This window comes from Lepidochelys kempii, chromosome 8 (assembly GCF_965140285.1).
Source record: "Lepidochelys kempii isolate rLepKem1 chromosome 8, rLepKem1.hap1, whole genome shotgun sequence".
Taxonomy (NCBI): domain Eukaryota; kingdom Metazoa; phylum Chordata; order Testudines; family Cheloniidae; genus Lepidochelys; species Lepidochelys kempii.
Genome location: NC_136387.1, coordinates 95,541,548 through 95,556,281, shown reverse-complemented (window position 1 = coordinate 95,556,281; position 14,734 = coordinate 95,541,548). Strand labels below are relative to the sequence as shown.

Here is a 14,734-nt window from a genome sequence, read left to right as displayed (position 1 = left end):
ACAGCAGCTAGAACATCATGCACACACTTTCTCAAATAGATTTTTAGGATACATTTTTATTCTCCATGTGAAGTGTTGTACACAAATGATAAAGGATTTTACATTTTTTGGGTATACAGTGCAAACCCATACCAGTGCATCAATACATCATGAGGCAAGGCTCCATAAATGCACAGTGACCAGAAGTACTAGAGTATGTCTAACTGCATTGTAAACCTGGGTCTCCGGGACCCAGGCTCGTGGACTCAGTGTTTCCAAGCCCGTGTTTGAGCATCCACACTGCTTTGTAAACCTGGGTTTACAATTGCTGGATCCAGGTCTCATAGCTGTGTTAACGCATCCATACTATTACACTACACAGACCTTCGGTTTGACCTATGTTCACACTGCAAAATGAGAGGGCTTGGACTTGAGTCACAACAGGAGTCAGGCTCTGACCCACCGCCCTAGGAAGGTCCTAGGACCTGTGTCCTGATTGCTTGCTGACTTGAATCTGACTGATTTGGAATGGGCTCAGGTTCAAACCTGCATCAAAGCCTGGTCTTTTGTGCAGTGTAGACATACACTTAATGTCCCTTATGGCAATAACCTCTGGATTAAGAGTTCCCAATAGTGCACAGTGACATGATAGACCCAAATGGCTTTCAGGGTGTTAGTGCCATGACAATGATGCACAGATCGGAGCAGAGTTACTTACCTTCTACTTTTTAATTACAAAATGAAAGTGATGACACAAAAAAATGAGGTAAAAGTAATGTTAAATGTCTCTTTCATGAAACTCTGAGTTACTGCTTCCACTATCATTCTTCTCTTTCCTGGCTGTGCCAAGTTATTGTAGCAAGTATGGTTTGTCAGCTAGCCTGTAGGGATTTCTAAAATAATATATTAAGAATTATATTAAAGACACTGTATAAAATATTTTATACAAAAACATATGAAAATATATGCACGAGAAACCCAAACTGGTCAAAGGACAAGTTCAAATTGATGTTTGCATAGGAAACAGCAAACAGGTGCATGCTTGGTCTGCACTTCTTTTCAGAGGAAGCAGGTCTGGAACACACTGCTAAAATACAAAATAGGAATCCTCTTTGAGTCCTATGGCTTTCAAACATCTAGTCATATCTTCATTAAATGCTACTGAGCCACAAATCAGCACAAATGGCTTTCTTCTACAGGAATTTATCATTTTCTTAATCAAGTTCTCAGTTATACGGCCAGTGTGTGTGTTTTCTTGATAGCTCCAAGGAAGTTTTTCCAGGGAAGATTCCTGGAAAAGCAAAAAGTTTACACTGTATCAAGTTATTTTAGAAAAAAAGGATGATTAATACTTTAAAGAGTTAATGCTTAGACCAAACATCCGACCTCCCTTGACAGTGTTTCATCTGAAAGTTTACCCTTCAGGAATGCATCAAGGTGGTTTCTTCCAGGTCAATAATTGATGTAAATGAACCACTGCCACAGCTGTGCTTTTCCAGGACAATGCAAATCACAAAGCCCAGGATGAATCAAGTGTGAGCTGGGAACAAAGCATTCTCTGTCAAGGGGATCTGGCTGTGGAACAATCTTTCAGAGGAGATCAGGCAAATCCAGAATCTGACCATTTTTAGGAAATGTTGCAAAACATTCCTCTTTGAGTCAGCCTTCCCATCAGAAGTGACACTCACAATATGAAAACCTCCCTCTATTCCCAACCCCCTAGCCCCCCTCTGCAAAAATAAAACCCTACCCCAAGCAGAGTTTTGACCCTGAAAAGGGAGAAATGCCAGATATTCCATGAAGTCCACTAGGGCCTTTGCTATTGTTATTGATTTTATGTGAAAGGTGCTCACATACTACCATGATGGGCAACCATATAAAACTGATTGATAAGTAGACAGATAGAATTATGAAAAGGAAGCTGAACAACTTGGTGTTTAGAACAAACCTCTTATGAGAGGAAATCACAATGAGACAAGATAAGAGAAAAAAAAGTATGGACTGCCATGTATTGATTAGTGTCAAACAGGCACCACTGTCCTGTACAGGATGGAATTTCAAGACCTCCTCAACGTTTGTGACCATCTTATTCTTTGGTGGCTGCCCTGCAAAAAGGTTTTTAGGAGCAGAAGGTCGTAAGTTCTACTCCCCATTGCCCAAACTGGCTAAATGTGGGACCCAAAGTTCCACAATGAGGGACACAAAAAATTATACATGCAGGAAACTTAAAATGCTGTGTGATTCACACTGTTAGCATAAACAACTTTCTACAATCTGAATGCAATGAATCTTTATTTCTGATGTTAATAATTTTCAACAATAAAAGTGAGGGAACACCAGATTTGTGTGGAATGTACATAAATTTGAGACTAAATGAGCTGCGCCCCTAAAAATGAAGGCTACTTTAGAGGTAGGCTCTTGTCCATGAATTTGGTATAGTTAGCAACTTTAAGTATGTGGCCCCAACATTTTTACACATAAACGTGACATTGGCTTCATCAGAGGACTCCAGCGTGAGATGAGTTGATGAATAGCTGGGTGGATACATGCTGTAAGGTGAGACACCAAGCTAGCAGTGAACATTTGTGATGACTGAAACTAGCTAATGAATGTGAGCAGCGAATGAAAGGAGCTAACAAATCAATGCATGGGTGCTGAAAAAAGAAGATCCTTTGGGTGCAGTTTGTTTATTGTGAGTTTCACAGGGAGCTGAGAGTTTTATAAATACAATTTTTCAGATGCAGCAATGATCAATTTGGAGGGGGAAAATATTCCATGGTGGACACAGGGCAATGGGAGCTTCCTAACAGAACCTTTGTGAAGACAGGTCAACTAATGAGTGATACAGTTGAAAGTCTGCTAGTTAGTATGAACAGGATTTAAGAACATGTTATCGGACAGATGCTACTGGATCAACACATGGCCTTGTCCACTGGTAAGCAATCAACTTAGATAACACTGAGGCAAAAGCAGAGAAGGCAGAGAGTTGTTCACCACAGAGAACCCAGGGATGAGTGTATTTATATCAGAATGTTACCTGGCTAAGGACGTAACATGTTCTGACGTTCCAGTATCGAGACTGATCTTGGAGAAGAGGTTTCAAGTAAATATTTTCAAAAGTCTGGAAGCAACCAACCAGGGTTATAAAGGTTTCATCATCTTCATTTTCTGTTATGTACTGGAGGATGGGGAGCATTGGTGCTATGCCAGTACCAGAGGCAAGCATAAGAAGTTCTCCATACTAGAAATTAAGTGGAGGATTTTGATTGGATTATAGTAATTGGAAATGGAAAAACCTATTAGATTACTCCATTCCTCTGAAAGGGTGCGATAGCAGGCCTATAATATCAGATATGTTCTCTCATGGGGGACTGTGTCAGGTACATTTACGCACAAAATTTAGTTTTTTCAAAGGCAAGATTTTACAAAACCCAAGCTCAACAGAAACATTTTCAGGATTTAAAAAAAAAATCAAATGAAAACGATTTTTTCTTGGATATGAACATACCCCTGAGTTTTAACCTTGATTTCAGCTAAAACATGTTGAGCCTCAGTTCAGCTGCACCCCTTGCCAATACCCCTTATCAGCAGTGGTTTATATTTCCATTGTAGACATGCCCTGAGATAAAGATGAAAGCACTCAGATCACATGTTGTAGATTGTGGTTTGGACCGCTGCAGGAAGGAACTCTTTCCTTCTCTGTACAACTGTTTGGTGCATTATGGAAGTTCTCTACCTTCCTCAGCAGCAGTGGACATTCCAAACAAATAATAGTAATACTTACCACTTTTTATCCACAGAGCTCAAAGCACATACAAAAGATGGGTGAGCATTATAATCCCCAATTTATAGATTAGGAAGTTCAGGCATGAGGAGGGCTTGATTTTCAGAAGAGCTGAAGGACCTCAGCTACTTGCCCGAGTTCGCACAGCATGTCACGAGAACCCTGGTCTCCTGATTCCCAGTCTGGTGGCCTGCCCCCTTTAGCCATGGCTAGGGACTGGATATCGGACTGGATGAACTACCAGGTCAGATCTGATAATGGCAAATCCTACGAATCCATACAAAATCAGATGAAGTGCTCACAGCCAAATGAATCACTCTCATTCAAGAGCTGCATTGAGGACATCTGAGCTGTATCCCAACAGAAAAGTTAGTGGCCTGTGGAAATCAAAGCCCAAAGCTCCATTAGACTGAGAATAGATTTGCAAACTAAAGGGCCCACTCCAACTCCTATTGACTTCAGTGGAAATTGGATCCGATCTTTTATGAACAAATCTATCCTAAGTGCTATGAAACTTTCAGCTTCCTTTTATACAGGCCACTGATTTATACAGTATACTAATTCTTTGGAACTGCTATCAGTGGGAGCCAGGGGTGCTTAGCACCGCTCAAACCAGGTCCTATAGATGCCTAGGGTACCAGTAAGGCTGGTTCCCCGTGGTACAGTTTGCAAAACCTATTCTAATTTATGAATTGGTAAATTAGCTGAGCAGGCTAGAAGCAGGGTACAGAGATAGTGTTTTGGGACTATTTTGCGATATATTTTGACTGTCCAGTTTATTGTGAATGACCTATTTAAATTGCTGAGCTATATCCACTTTTAAAGTAAGATAAGTTTTGTTGTATTTTGGTAACAAATAGCTCTGAATGCAAAAATAAAAGGGAATTTTATTTTCAGGTGTTAGCAGAACTCATAAAATATTTTCCATCTATTATCATTATTCATAAATAATACAAATAATAATAAACAGTTTGAGCTTCTATGGTGACTTTCACCCAAGGGTCAGAATGTGTTTTATGAGCTGTATTTACAGGGATGATTCACCCTCTGTTAGGATGCAGTCACCTCTGGCAATCCAGCATAAACTTGATCCTCGAGTTCTGAAGGAGAAGTGAAGAATAACTTTCCCAACTGAAACAGCAGGGGGGATTTCAGGAGGCAGAATCTAATTGCTCTACCTGGAATTTGGCCAGATCCCTGGGGTTTTCACACTCCTACGTTGCAAGTGCCATGGGATCTCTAACAACCAGAGCCACAATTCTACATCTCATCAAAAAGGTGGGGATTAAGTAACAGTCCCTATGTTTGTGGGAAATCTCTCCAAAATTTGATATAGTCATTTTTGCTGGGGGTCTGGCATCCATACATGGGATCACTATTTGCAGCATCATGGACATAAAACTGCACACCTCACTGAAGTCTGCATAATCTGATGATACGTCATGGGCCGCATAAATATATCAAATGCTTGAGATCTGGCCCTGGGACCAGGAGTTTGACACCTCTGCTCTGGTCAAACTTGGTCTTGAAACATCAATGTAGTTCAAAGTGATGCAAAACAAATTTGCACTAATTTTTGGTGATAACTCTGACCAGGTTTCTTCGTTTCAACACTAATAAAAAGGATGGTCAGCAACCCTTGCTAGTGTTTTATAATCTCCCTCCTCCTTACATATTTTGCATTCTAACAAGATCCATTTACTCCAATCAACTTCAAATGCTGTAGCACTGTACAGTAAATGTGTAAATCCTTCAAATAATCAAAATAGTAATCTAATTGACAATCTCTCTTTGGTACATTACACAAAGTGAGCTGCCATGTGCTGAGCCATTCTGTATTTATTATATAACTAACCTGATTAGGGCTATATGGGAAGCCTCCAAATGGCCCTCGCCAAAAGACTGTGTCTCCTTCAATCCAGGATTTTACATATTGTGACATTAGCCCAGCCTCATAGCACTATTTAAAAAAATCACACAAAAGGAAAGAATAATTATACTTTGCTGGAAAGTTTCCCAGCTTAAAGTTAATTACAAAATTATCTCTGTTTAAACAAAAGGGGGGAAAACATTTCAGGGGTTTAAAAAATGACTGTTCTATTTGCAAAATAATATAAACTTGTAACAGTAGCAAAGTCATTTAACTGAAATGATACTGGATTAAATCCAGCTTGAATATAATGTAAACACAATACACACTTATGAAGCCTACGCTTTCTGAAGCTACGAAAGCCTATCAGAACTCTCATTTACAAAGCACACAAAGAAGAACTCCTCACAGTCAAAAGCACAGCAAGCTTTCCTGTGTTCTCCAGAGCTCAGAACCCAGCCACGTAACATGGTTATTAAATGACTGGGAGCTGGAAGTGCATTCTGGGTATTGATATTCAAATGAACACCACATATTGTATACTTTGTTTCAGATCTCCCAGATGCTACAATGGCACAGCAAGTAACTACTGAACCAGAGTCAGGTTTCCCATCTGAAATGTTAAAATGGGTATTTTTAGTACAGATCATCTGAATGTGAAAGGATGCTCTGAGATTTTACAAAAATATTGACATGGACCTCACTAAAAAAGGCATTCACAAAAACTGCTCTTTTTCCTAACGGGTACAAAACCACTGTGAAAACACTGTTATTTTGTTACTGACAGGAGTCAGAGCTTGCCTGCAATAGAGGAGGACACAAAGGGAAACGCTAAAACCATGGGATCATCCAGTTAGTCCTGTTACTATCCCTAGTGGCATCCATGCTGTAAGATACTATCAGAGACATTTTACATTCAATGGGGCTTGCATCTTGGGTAGTCATTTAACACCTATGCACAGTGGGTGGAAAATGTTATCAGATTAGAACGGTTTGTATGGTAAGCATCTTACACTCACCTGCCACAAGCATAAATGGCAACACAAGGTATAAGGCAGTAGCAAATTAGCATTTACTTCCTGTTCCCTACAGCACTGGGGGAAAAGCATTTGGAACTGAAACACTCTCCACACCCAAATATCCCCTCTCAATCTAAATGAGAAATGTCTGAACTGGTTTATAATTAATTTTTGTAAACAAAAAGAAAAAATATCTCCTGGGGTGAAAACTTCTACACTCAGTTTTACACCAAAAGAAACTGTAACATTATAAAACTACTTACAGAAGGGTGTAAAAGTATGGCTTGGCACTTAAGGACTAGAGGCCTAGGGCTAGCCAACTCTGATTACTGAAGGAACTGCTCCAGCCCACCTGTGCTGTGGGCCCTGAGAAAGACAGCTGATTCCCCTATAAGGGGCAGCAGGAAGCTGTGGTAGAGAGTGAGGAAAGGTTCTTGCAGGGAACATGAGAACTCAGAGCCAGGAGGATGAACTCCAGCCAAGTAAAGCACGGGAGTGATTGTTAAATTAGGACCCAGCTCTGGAAAAGAGGAATGGGGACTTTCTACTGAAGGGGAGAGAGATATTGAATGGGGGTTGGGGCCTGGAGGGCAATGTGTTTCTGAGGACTGAATAAATTGGATCCCAGAAGGGGACTGTTTTAAGTACTGTGAACTGTGCAGTTCTTAAGGGGCCCCGAAGAAGGGGAAACAGAGTAACCCTAGGCCACAAGGGGAGTGCTCAGAAGGTGGCTGACCCTGTTACAGAGGGTTATGCATGGTAAATAGCAACTCCCTCACTCTAAACTGTAATATCATAAACGTGATAGTGTAACAATAAGAAACAGAGGGGTTTGAACTGTACTTGGATTGCACAGTAATAATAATATAGTACTTCCCAAAATTGCCTGAATAGTGTGAAATATACTACAACCTACACAGCAAGTTATAAAAATGGGTACTTTCTGAGGAGGTGTTGCAGGTCTTTTATTACTGCCAGAGAATCACTATAGTTCCCTTTGGGATGAAAGGTTTTATATAAAGGAAAGGTATTATTACAATCATTACTATTATTATTGAAACGCAAAACCTGTGTAATAAGCACGTATACATGAAATTTCACAGTCAACCTATAAATGTATCCTATTAATGCACCTCAAATGTAGCACTTTTCCCCGATTGCCACAATAGTGAAATAACCCACCCATAAATGTCTTTTATCAAAGCTACACACATTTCTAAAGGACTACGTTCTATCATACAAATGAATAATAAATCCTCAAAAGTATAAACTCCTGGGAGACAGGCAGAGGTTGTACTCTAATCTGCCTGGAAGCTGTAGCTCTCAGAATTTTACACGTGGAGTAAAATTCATCCTCCCCCCCCAGAAATTAGCAGAGATATGTAAATTTGACGAGAAAGATGGAACTGATTTTGATTTCCTTCACAAAATAATTATTTTTGCTGACTCTGGTCCTACAGTCTTATTCAGGCAAAACTTCCACCTAAGTCGAGGGGTGAAATCCCAGCCCTGTTTAAGTCAATTGGAACTTTGCCATTAGCTTCAATAGAGCCAGGATTTCACTCCAAACAGGTCTCAGTATCAGTTTCTAAATGTGAAGACCACAAAACAGATGCTTTATGGTTCTACACATTTTGCAGGAAAATTTCAGTTTCCCTGAAAAGTGTCCTTAAAGCAAACAACCCCTCAAGAAGCCTAATTGCTGAAGGTTCATCTTGTGATAAAGGCATTGACCAGGGATGTAGGAGAGCTGGGTTCATTTCCTGCTGTATCACAAACTTTCAAAATCCTCCATTGGCATTGACGCTGCACTCACATGACAGACTTTAGGGGTGAAACAGGACCAGAGGGGCATCATTCCCCCAGGGATTGAATGGACAGGATTTAGAACTAAGCCCTGATCCTATTCCCACCATAGTCAATTGCAAAACTCTGGCCTTGATTTTGTAAGGATCACTTAATAGGGAATATGTTGTAAATCATTTATTTACAAAAAGAAAAGGAGTACTTGTGGCACCTTAGAGACTAACCAATTTATTAGAGCATAAGCTTTCGTGAGCTACAGCTCACTTCCTCAGATGCATATCGTGGATTTATTTACAAGACACCTTTTCTCTTTCAGTTTTGTGTACGTGAAATGACCACTCTTATCAGCAAAGCACAATTGCCAACAGAGTCCCAAATTGTTTACAATCTTATCTAATATAGACTACTTACTTTTATTAAAACTTCAAAGTATCCTTCAGCGTTTACAGGGCTAACTGGAGTATAAGCTCTCTGAACCTCCAAACCATTCACCATCCCTCTGAGAAGAAAAAAAGATGGTACAGGAAACCATTACTGGAATCACTGATTTATATTCTTTGGAGCAATGAGCAAAGGCTATTGTCTGAAACAAACAGCAGTCTTTCCTCCCCATGGGTCATCCTTTGCTGAGACAGATGTTCCCTCAATTAGCTACACATCCAGGGACTGAAATAACCTCAGATTTCTCTGCAGACCCTTTATGACACTCCCTAGTATTCCTCCAATTCTCTAGGCAATGGCACCACCTATGTCGCACATGCAGCTTCCCCAGACAAATCCGGCAAAGGAGAGTAACAGACATTTTGTGTGGAGCAGATGAATGTGCAGTATCGTGAGGAATGCTATATTGGTAAATTTGGATTGTATGCTGTTTGGGCTAGGGGCTGTTTTTCACTGTTTGTACAGCATCCAGTAAATATATAATAACTGATACATATCAATGGTGCCTACAGTCTGACCTTCTTCTGTATCTGACAGTGGTCACCATGAGAAACTAGCACAGATGACAGCTCCTCCCATGTGGCCCCTTTTTGGCAAATACTATGCCAGGGGAGCAAATGTTTTTCCTGACCTCAGCTGGCAATCAGCCACAAAGCACACAGACTTTGGATACAATATTGCACTGTGCTTAGCCACCCCAAGTTACAGGGCCTAACACTGAACTCCTGATTTAGTAGTTTGCCTTCATGCTGCTACATGGATATAAATCATCTGCTGAAACGACTACTTTTTCTCTTTTTCCTTCTGTTAATTGCTCTCCTTAGCCACCCTTAGTTCTCTTTCCCCACCACCAACACAAAGCTAATGTTGGGTAAAAATGAAGCTATGGAGTGGCTTTCACCATAAAATTAACAAACTTAAACTCATGAGTTCTTTCAACTGTATCATTACAGAAGCACAGAAATGCTGATTTACTTGGTATGAAATCTTTGTATATTGACAAACTGCATGTTAAGTCATGTAACGTAGCCTGTTTAATTAGAGACAGGGACAGTACCTTAACACAATATGTTGTCCTAAACTCAATCCCAGGCTGCTATTTCCTGGCAGCTGAAACGTATACTGGCAGGTGTCCTCTGTTAGCTGTTCCACAGAGCTTATCTTGAATGCAGTAAATGTATCTGGATTTAATTCTGAATTACTACTCTGCAAGAACAACAATAAGCATTACTGGGGTGGACAGCATCCTTTATTTCACTTTTATTTTTAAAAAACCTTGTGTGTGAATTTAGAGCTGGTGAAACTTAGGACCCCAGAAAAATGTGCCTTGAAAACTCTAGGGAAAAGCACAGATTTAAGGGTCTCTCTGCTGGTTTGTTTTTTGCAGTGTTGTTTTCAAAATCTAAGATGTCATTTTAAAAAAAAGTTAGATTTCCGATCCTACGACCAGGAAGAAAACCTTCTAAACATGACTCAGTGCAATGCTGTCTTTCTGACTGTGCAGAGAGAGTTCAGTAGAAACGGCTCTAAGAGAGCTTAAAATCCTAATGGGGACTTAGCGCTGAACTCCAGTGATGACCATTTTAAAAACCAACACCGTTAATTATTTCACTGCTGATTATGTTAGTAGAAACCTCCAGCTTTACCAGCATGGTTGGATATATCTGAAAGGGCATTTGACAGGAATAAAACTATGTTTTGAAGAGTCAAATAATTGAATGCTATGTCAAATATTAATTTTTTATCCTCAATATATGAACTTGAAAATGAAGTAAAATAAAAGTTGTCCAAGGTGAACAGTGAATGCTATCATGGTAGAAGAGATGCCAACACTCTGCCTTTTTCCCTAAAAACTTATTGCCTCATGCTGTGGAATCATCACCTATTCTATTCTACACAGGGCACATCACTGTAATATCTGAACACTTTCACTAGTGCATTAAAAATGTGCGTAACACCTGTCATGCATTGTTTGTTCTCTCATCCTCTCCCCAAAGGAAGACGTATGTGCAGGAAGGTGTCTTGGTTTGGTAGGATTTTAGAGGACTTTACATGTTGCTATGTATTTATGTTAGCGACAGCAAGATCAAAGAAATGCGCCTTGCGCTTGGAGTGGAAGATGGTGAAGTTTATGATGGCCCTTAATTTTCTGGGTGAGTTCATTCCACAGTCTCAGACTGGCCCCAAAGAAAGTTCTCCTGCACAAACAAGCTTTATCCTTATTGTATCACCTTCATGTGATGTGAGCTTGCTGCAGTGGTACCAGAAACTGTACTTTAATGAGGTACATAATGAAATCCAGAGAGTTTCGGAACTTTCATTACAGCAGATATTGTGGGGGAAGTCTACATTCTTCTAGTAAAAGACCATTATAGATCACCCCACCCTCAGCTATCAAACAGCTATCAAACGCTTACAAACACAAATGTGATAAAAGTACTGACTGACTGGATGCTATGAAAAAGGCCTTTAAAGTCCCTACCTCCTCCTTCTGTTTGCTCAGGAGGCTTCTGTCTTTCTTTGCTTTGGCTTCTTCCCACTGGGCTAGCTCCTTCTGATACACATCATAGACACACGGTTTGCAGCCACTGCCACAGCACTGAGATGGCAAGGGTTCAGTAGGCATAAGAGAGAGCCAGTCATCCTCACTTTCACTCATTACCTACAAAACACAACCCAAGCATCATTCACAGGGCTACTTGTTTTAAGGAAGAGGCACACATGAATCTGGTGCTAGCTATCTGCTGCTTTAGAGACATCCATCTCAATATGTTGAAGATTTAATTCAGAAGGCATCCAAACTTTATCTAGCTGAAGACACATCAGCTAACTTGATACAAGCAACGCTCCATCTTCATTTAGTGGCTGCAATCCTCTACTTTAACACAGAATTGTTATACTGCATATGACCAATGCCCTACAAAGTCTAGTATCCTGTCAGTGACTGTGGCCAATACCAGACGATACAGAGGAAGGTGTAAGAAACCCCTTATCAGTTTGGTGACCGGTTTATGCCCAGCAGAATAATTGTCTGTATTGTGTACACATTAGACAGAAAAAAGAATTTAACTGTGGATGTTCTCAGTATTCATATAAATTGCTATATTTTTTAAATCCTAGACTCAGCTTCAGTAACCAAAGAGGAGCATTGTGACCTAAAATTTATTATCTCTGTGGGCCTACATTAAAGATAAATACAGGGTGTGCTCTGGTCCCATCTTTATCTTGCATCTTTCTCTAAATCCCCTCCTTCTTTATTTTCTTTATTAAAGTGCTGTATTCAACATGAAAAGTAACATTCTAAAATGTGGCCTGCAGCTGCCCCAGCTTTTAATAGAGAGGTCCAACCTCTGGGAGGCTGGAAGATAAGCGATGCTGGAGAAATATAGGTGGTGGTTAGAGATTGGAACTTGACAGGGAGCAATGTTTAGTGAAATCAGTCGAGTGAAGGGCCATTTTGGTGAGCAAGAGAGTTGCTACAGGGTTAGAGATCGAATAAGTAGGTGAGGGCAAGGACTGGTAGAATTATCTTTAACTCCCCATCCAAATATCCTTATATTAGACAGTCCTAGATCATGTCCTATCAACAGAAGTCCCAAAACTGACCTCTGTGGAACATCATAACTTTTTAATGTACTGCTAAACTTGGTATTATTCTCAGTGCTTTGGCATATACTGTTAAAGAGTGTTTGATAAGAGCTAGATATTATTAAAGGCTCTATCATTCAAACATGAGGAAAATTATAAAACCACAAGTGGCAGCATTGAAGAATACTTAACACCTATAACCATTTTCATGGTGCTTTATGAGCATTAAAACTTATCTTCACACTTGTGACAAACATATTATTATTCTCATTTTACTGATGGAGAAATGGAACACTAAGGCCAGTATTTTGAAAAGCGGCCACTGATTTTAGCAGTCTAGCTGGAGGGAGCAACACGCTGAGCATCCATCACCCCTAGCAAAGTCAATAGGAGTCATGGGTGCTCAGCATGAGCAGGTACTATGCCCCTATCTTTCTGATGGAAAAGAGCCTAAGACATTAGGGAAGGCAGGTCTCTGCTTTGGTGAGTTTCCAATCTGGACTGAGAGTAGGCAAAAGGGGCCTGTACAACACAGGAGCAGTGTTTGGGGAGGGCGTTCAATATGCCCCTCAGCTCTGTGATTCAGGTATGGCTGTAGTATGATAAATCCATCTTCTCCCTGCAGTCCAGCCCAGCCATGCAACTCCATCATGCTACCAGGCAAAGGCGAGACTGGGAGCCTGCTGCTCTCTGTAGCTATGGGAGGTGGCAGCTAATCATCCCAGTTGGTGGGACCCAGAGTCAGGGCAGATTGCAGGGCAGCTCTCTTGAAGCCCCAGCTCCCGGAGTCACAGGATTATGGGAGAAACTCTGCATTCATGGATGGACAGTTCCAGCCTGTGCCATGGCAGAGACAGGCTTGAAAATGGGCCCCTCAGCTAGGGTTGACAGGTGTCCAGTTTTTGACCAGAACACACGCGGCTTCGGTCAGCACTGCTGACCGAGCCGTTAAAAGTCTGGTGAGCAGCACAGTGTGGCTAATGTAGTCTCCCTGCCTGACCTGGCTTCGTACAGCTCCCGGAAGTGGCCGGCATGTCTGGCTCCTAGGCACAGGGGCGGCCACTGGCCCCTGCCCCGAGAGCTGGCTCCGCAGTTCCCACTGGCTGAGAGCTGCGGCCCACAGGAGCTGTGGGGGCAGTGCCTGCAGGAGCAGGCAGTGCGCAAAGCCCCCTAGCCCCTCTGTCCAGGAGCTGGACATGCCGGCCACTTCTGGGAGCCACCCGAGGTAAGAGCTGCATGGCCATGGCCCACACCCCAAACCGCTCCCACACCCCAACCCCAGGTCAGAACCCCTTCCTGCATCCAAACTCCCTAATAAGGTCCACAACCCCCACTCCCTACCCCAGGCTTGAGCCCCATCCCACACCCACACTCAAACACCCTCCCAGAGCCCGCACCCTGCACCCCAACTCCCAGCCCTGAGTTGCCTCCTGAACCCCAAACTCCTCATTCCCAGCCCAACCCCAGAGCCCACCCCCTCAGCTAGAGCCTGCACCCCCACCTTCTGCCCCCTCCTATACCAGCCCACACCCCCTGCCCCACTCATAGCCCCCTCCCACACTCTGAACCCCTCGGCCCCAGCCCAGAGCCCCCTCCTGCACCCCAAACCCCCCATCCCTGGCCCCAGCCGGAGCCCTCACGCCCCCACCTCACCCCAACCCCCAGCCCAGAGCCCCCTGCACCCCAAATCCCCAGCCCCACCCCAGAGCCTGCATCCCCAGCCGAAGCCCCCTGCCCGGTGAAGGGGAGCGCGGGTGGGCGAGCGACGGGGGACGGGGCGAGCGGGGCAGGGGTGTGCGGGTTCGTGGGATTAGAAAGTTGTCAACCCTGCTGACTCCGCAGCTGGCGGGGCAGGGCCCGGCCCCGCTCCGGTCAGGACTCTCTATAGCCCAGGTGGGGTGGGCACCCCAGGGCGCGGGGCGCCTCTGCCCAGCCCCCCACGCACCAGGTCCCCCCAGAGGCTGCGGCAGCGGCCGCTGGCGCCCACGGGCCGTGGCTGGCGGAGGACGCTGGGGGCCCCCGGAGGCCAGGGGCCCGGCTGGGCCGGACGCGGGGGTAGCTCGGGGACCGACCGGGATCCCGCCCGCCGCTCAGGCCCGGCTCCTCACCCTGCCCCTGAGCCATCCTCCGGCTCGCGACCTACCAACGGCCGCGTGCCCTAGGCCACGCCCCCGCCATTCGACGCCCCCAGAGCCCGACTGGCGCCGCGCCCCCTTTCGCCGGGAGGGCGGGAACAGACAGGGCTCA

At 43.3% G+C, this 14,734-nt stretch overlaps 1 protein-coding gene across 5 annotated transcripts; it reads right to left on the bottom strand.

Annotated features, from left to right (window-relative positions):
* Window positions 1-38: 38 nt before the first annotated feature.
* Window positions 39-14,675, bottom strand: CYB5RL (cytochrome b5 reductase like). 5 transcript variants are annotated; one of them, XM_073358260.2, is made up of 7 exons: window positions 14,596-14,669; window positions 11,382-11,561; window positions 9,957-10,105; window positions 8,870-8,957; window positions 5,619-5,723; window positions 3,017-3,220; window positions 39-1,270 (listed from the first exon to the last, which is right to left on the bottom strand). In XM_073358260.2, exons 2-7 carry the CDS (start codon window positions 11,556-11,558, stop codon window positions 1,067-1,069), a joined length of 927 nt encoding a protein of 308 aa, XP_073214361.1. In that variant the 5' UTR covers window positions 11,559-11,561; window positions 14,596-14,669; the 3' UTR covers window positions 39-1,066. The 5 variants fall into 5 exon arrangements, with proteins under 5 accessions (XP_073214361.1, XP_073214365.1, XP_073214368.1 ...); XM_073358264.2 differs by having other exon boundaries at window positions 3,017-3,100; XM_073358267.1 differs by lacking the exons at window positions 9,957-10,105; window positions 11,382-11,561 and having other exon boundaries at window positions 14,631-14,675.
* Between the last annotated feature and the right edge of the window lie 59 nt (window positions 14,676-14,734).